The sequence below is a fragment of the Pundamilia nyererei genome, unplaced genomic scaffold (genome assembly GCF_000239375.1).
Source record: "Pundamilia nyererei isolate P.nyererei 1_Seehausen unplaced genomic scaffold, PunNye1.0 scaffold00002, whole genome shotgun sequence".
Lineage (NCBI taxonomy): Eukaryota > Metazoa > Chordata > Actinopteri > Cichliformes > Cichlidae > Pundamilia > Pundamilia nyererei.
Genome location: NW_005187403.1, coordinates 234,252 through 238,317, shown reverse-complemented (window position 1 = coordinate 238,317; position 4,066 = coordinate 234,252). Strand labels below are relative to the sequence as shown.

General features: G+C 47.0%; 1 protein-coding gene across 1 annotated transcript in view; it reads left to right on the top strand.

Moving 5' to 3' along the window:
• The window catches only part of oclna (occludin a), a 34,240-nt gene extending 32,778 nt beyond the window's left edge, over window positions 1–1,462 (top strand). The window contains exon 9 of the mRNA XM_005720506.2: window positions 1,390–1,462. Coding sequence (XP_005720563.1) covers window positions 1,390–1,462 — 73 coding nt within the window. The remainder of the gene's footprint in view (window positions 1–1,389) is intronic.
• The last annotated feature ends 2,604 nt before the right edge of the window (window positions 1,463–4,066 follow it).

Below are 4,066 nucleotides of genomic sequence, written 5' to 3'. Positions count from 1 at the left end.
ATTTAGTATTTACTGTCATATTCCCATATATCATTGTGATGTTGTTTATTCTATTACTCTTGTTCTCTTCTGCTTGTTTTCTTTTTTCTTTCTTAGCAGGTGATCCAGGTGATTGATATATGCATTTTTTTTCTCTGCCCGTTCTGTTGGTTTATGTTTTTTGCTTAAAAGCGGTTATACACACAATACGGTAATATTATGTTGAAGCACAGTACGTTTCACTCCGCGAGGCTCCTGCCTACGATAGCAGTAATGCTCCGACAATCCATCAAGCGGCGTAGCTTAGCAAAGTCGTACTAAAACATTTGACAGATTTTCGAGCGCCGTATACCACATAAAATCATTTCGAGGTCAGTAAACACAACCAGAATTCATACATAAGGCACACGGGATTATAAGGGGCACTGTCGATTTTCAGAAAAATCAAAGGATTGATTTTAAGTGTGCCGTATTTTCCAAAAAACACGGTAATAACGACGGCCCGCTAACATGCTCTACCAAAAATAGTGCTTTGTTGTGTATCTGACGGACAAAAGCTAAACCAGTTCCACACCACTGAAGTTGCAGCATTTTTACAAACCAATTCTGGTTCATCCGTTTCATTCAACGATCTGCTTTTGCCCTTCTCATTCTCCATTTGCTGCCATACTTTTTCCGCCATGTGCGTATGAAAAGGAATAACACTTGTCTTACCAACGTTGCTTCTCTCCTTCATCCAGCCACTCAACTGTGGACTTCCAGCAGGTAAGTATTCTTGCTTTCCTTCCTCTCAATTCTGGGTTATTGCTCTCTTTCGTCCCTGCGTTTCTCAGTTTAAGTAGCAGATGCCTCCACTCCTGTTCCTGAGATGAGAAAAACCGGGGAGGACCACGCACCTTCACCTCACTTCCTGGCTGACAAGGTGAATGCGGCCTGCATAGGCTCTGATTGGTCGCCGAATGCTAGGTACCCCCACGTGGGGTGAACTGAGAGGTGCATTTAATTGTCATAGGACTTATGATGCTTTGTTGATGTGAACAGTTAAGGTAAAGGAAATAACACCTCCTCTTCCTTTATCATTGGTGTAAATGTGTTTTTTTCATCTGGGCTACACCCTCCCCTCCTGAACTCATGCACATCCCTGTGCATGGTAAACAGTTAAATGATGATTATTCAGGGGGTCAAGGAAGGGGGTGGGAACAGGCTCTTCACCATCACTGATGACCTCTGCCCAAGCTAAAGACAGTCCTTGCAAGAATGCTTTTGCTGCTGTGATCAGGGGATTGCCTAACTCTGTATAATCAAGCTGTCGTGGCGGACGACGGTTTCTCTCAGATCTCTTGACAGAATCATTTGTATCTGTGGTTTCCCCTGTATCCATTGGGACCCTTTCCTTCATTCTTTCCTCAGGATTTGCACCTCTGGTGCCAGCCTCCTCAACTGGAAGTTGCTTTTCTTAGACGTCTGGATCATCAACGGGTGAGTCATTTTCAGTCGAGGCTGTTTCATCCACTTGTTCGATTGATGTGACTCCATCGGTGGGTAAGTACTCAGTATTATCTGTAGTACTGGCTGGCATATCAGGTATGTTGCCAAAATGAGATTGGCTGTCAAAATCAGGTGGGTTGTCAATATCAGGGACATTTAGAGGACTCTCACTCACCATGGGGACAGGGGTGCTCAACCAAACTGGGATGAGCAGATCATCTTCTTCATCTGAGGAGTTCTCTTCCTCTAGCACGGGACTTGCATGGGTTCTTGGCCTGCTGACACTGGCTTCTGTACATGCTCACTGGTTTCCTCCACAGATAGGTAGCCACATGATAGCAACAAATCCCAGTGTAGTGTCCTTAGGGGACCATCTTTGCTTTCAGGCTTAACTGTATGTACTGGGAGGTTGCCTGCTCTACCCACCACTACATGCACAGTGTGTTCCCATTTGTCTGAAATCGTATGTTTCCCCCAGATGCGGACATTCCTGACCAATACCTGATCTCCAGCTCCAAGTCTGAGGCAGTTACAAACCTCATTTTGTTCTTGTGAGCTATCTTTGCAGCCATGTCCGTAGCTAGCCTGTAGCTTTCTTTGAGACGTGACTTGAGTTTTTGCACATATTCAGAGTGAGACGAGTGCTGTTCCTCCTGAACGCAAGGTCAACTGGTAACTGATGTTGGCGTCCGAACATCAGTTCGTATGGGGTGAAACCAGTCACCTCATTCCTGGTGCAGTTATAAGCGTGGGCAAGGGGTCTTACATGGTCATGCCAACAGGACTTATTTTGATCACGTAGAGTGCCCAACATGTCCAGCAAGGTACGATTAAATCGTTCCACCGGGTTGCCCCTAGGATGGTATTGGGTTGTCCTCATCTTGTGGATACCAGCCACCTGACAGAGTTCCTTGATTGTGCGGGACTCGAAATCTGGACCCTGGTCACTATGCAACTTTTCTGGGATGCCATAGTGTAACATAAAGTTTTCCCACAGACACTTTGCCACTCTGCGGGCCTTTTATTAGGTATTGGGATAGCAACGGCAAATTTAGTGAAGTGATCTGTGATCACCAATATATCCTTGGTTACACTTTTTTCAGCTTCCAGGGAGAAGTCCATGCACAAGAGTTCAAGAGGTCGTGTTGTGGTAATGTTGACCAAGGGGGGCGCTCTTTCAGGTTGTGCCTTCCTCCACACGCACCTGCCACATGTCTTCACTTTCCTTTCCACGTCCAGAGCCATCCTTGGCCAATAAAATCTGGTCCTTACAAGGTCCAGTGTGACCGATATGGTCATGCAGGCTGGTGAGGACTATGCTGCGAAGCTCAGCTGGAAGTACAAGCTGGTAGGTTGTCTGGGACCCCTCTTGGCGTCGCCTGTACAAGACATTGTTGCGGAGCTCGAGACAGTTAAGCTCTCGGAGGAGGAGTGGAAATTCGGGGAGCTGTGTACGCATGGTTGGAGGTGGTGTGTCTCTATGTTCGATCTGGGAAATAACATGCTTTATACACTGATCGGCACTTTGCGCATTTGTCAGCTCTGCCTCAGTTAGATGGGGAATGGTTTGCAGACCTCCAAACTGTTCCTCTTGCCCATAGCTATCAGGTACAGCGTTAGGAGACATTGCAAGAACCTCCACCAAGGCAACACAATCTGCAACTGCCCCTCTTTCATCGTCAGGACTGACGCTGTAGGTGAACTGCCTCTCACAGATTGCTTTCACAACAGACTGATTGACTCCATTGACGTTGTCTGGATCACAAAGGTGATCTTGAGTGAACTGTTGTATGCGTTCAATCTCTTTTTGTGATTTCAGCTCATCCGCTAGCCCTCCATGTGGTCTGCGTGATAATCCATCCGCATCTCCATTCTGCTTCCCTGGACTTAGAGGAGTTTGAAAGAGAATGTGGACAGTGCTGCTAGCCACCTATAGCTAGTTGCGCCAAGTTTTGCTGAAGTCAGAATGTAAGTCAGTGGATTACTATCCGTTACCACGGTGAAGTGGTTGCTGTAGAGATAGTGACTGAACTTTTCTGTATCGTTGCTTGCCCACCCCGATGGGGTTTTTATTGTCGCCGGCGACTTTAATAAAGCGTGCCTAAAGACTGTGCTTCCTAAATTTGTCCAGTTCGTAGACTTTGCTACGAGAGGAGAACACACTTTGGACCATGTCTATTCAAACATCAGGCATGCTTTCAGAGCGACACCCCTCCCCCACCTGGCTGGATCTGACCACCTCTGCATATCCCTCACCCCCACCTACACCCCCCTGCTGAGAAAAACAAAGCCCCAGACAAAGACAATAAAAACCTGGCCTGAAGGAGCCCTTTCTCAACTGCAGGACTGCTTCTCAACAACTGTATGGGATTTATTCTCCAGCCACAACCTCCAGGAGTACACGGACACTGTATTCTCGTACATCAGGAACTGTGTTGACAATGTCACCGTCAACAAAAGGGTCAGGGTGTTTCCAAATCAAAAACCCTGGATGAATAGCGAAGTGCAATCCCTCCTAAAAAGCCGCAACACTGCCTTCAAGTCAGGGGACAGGGCTGCGTATAGGGCGGCCAGGGCAGACCTGAGTAGAGGCATCAGG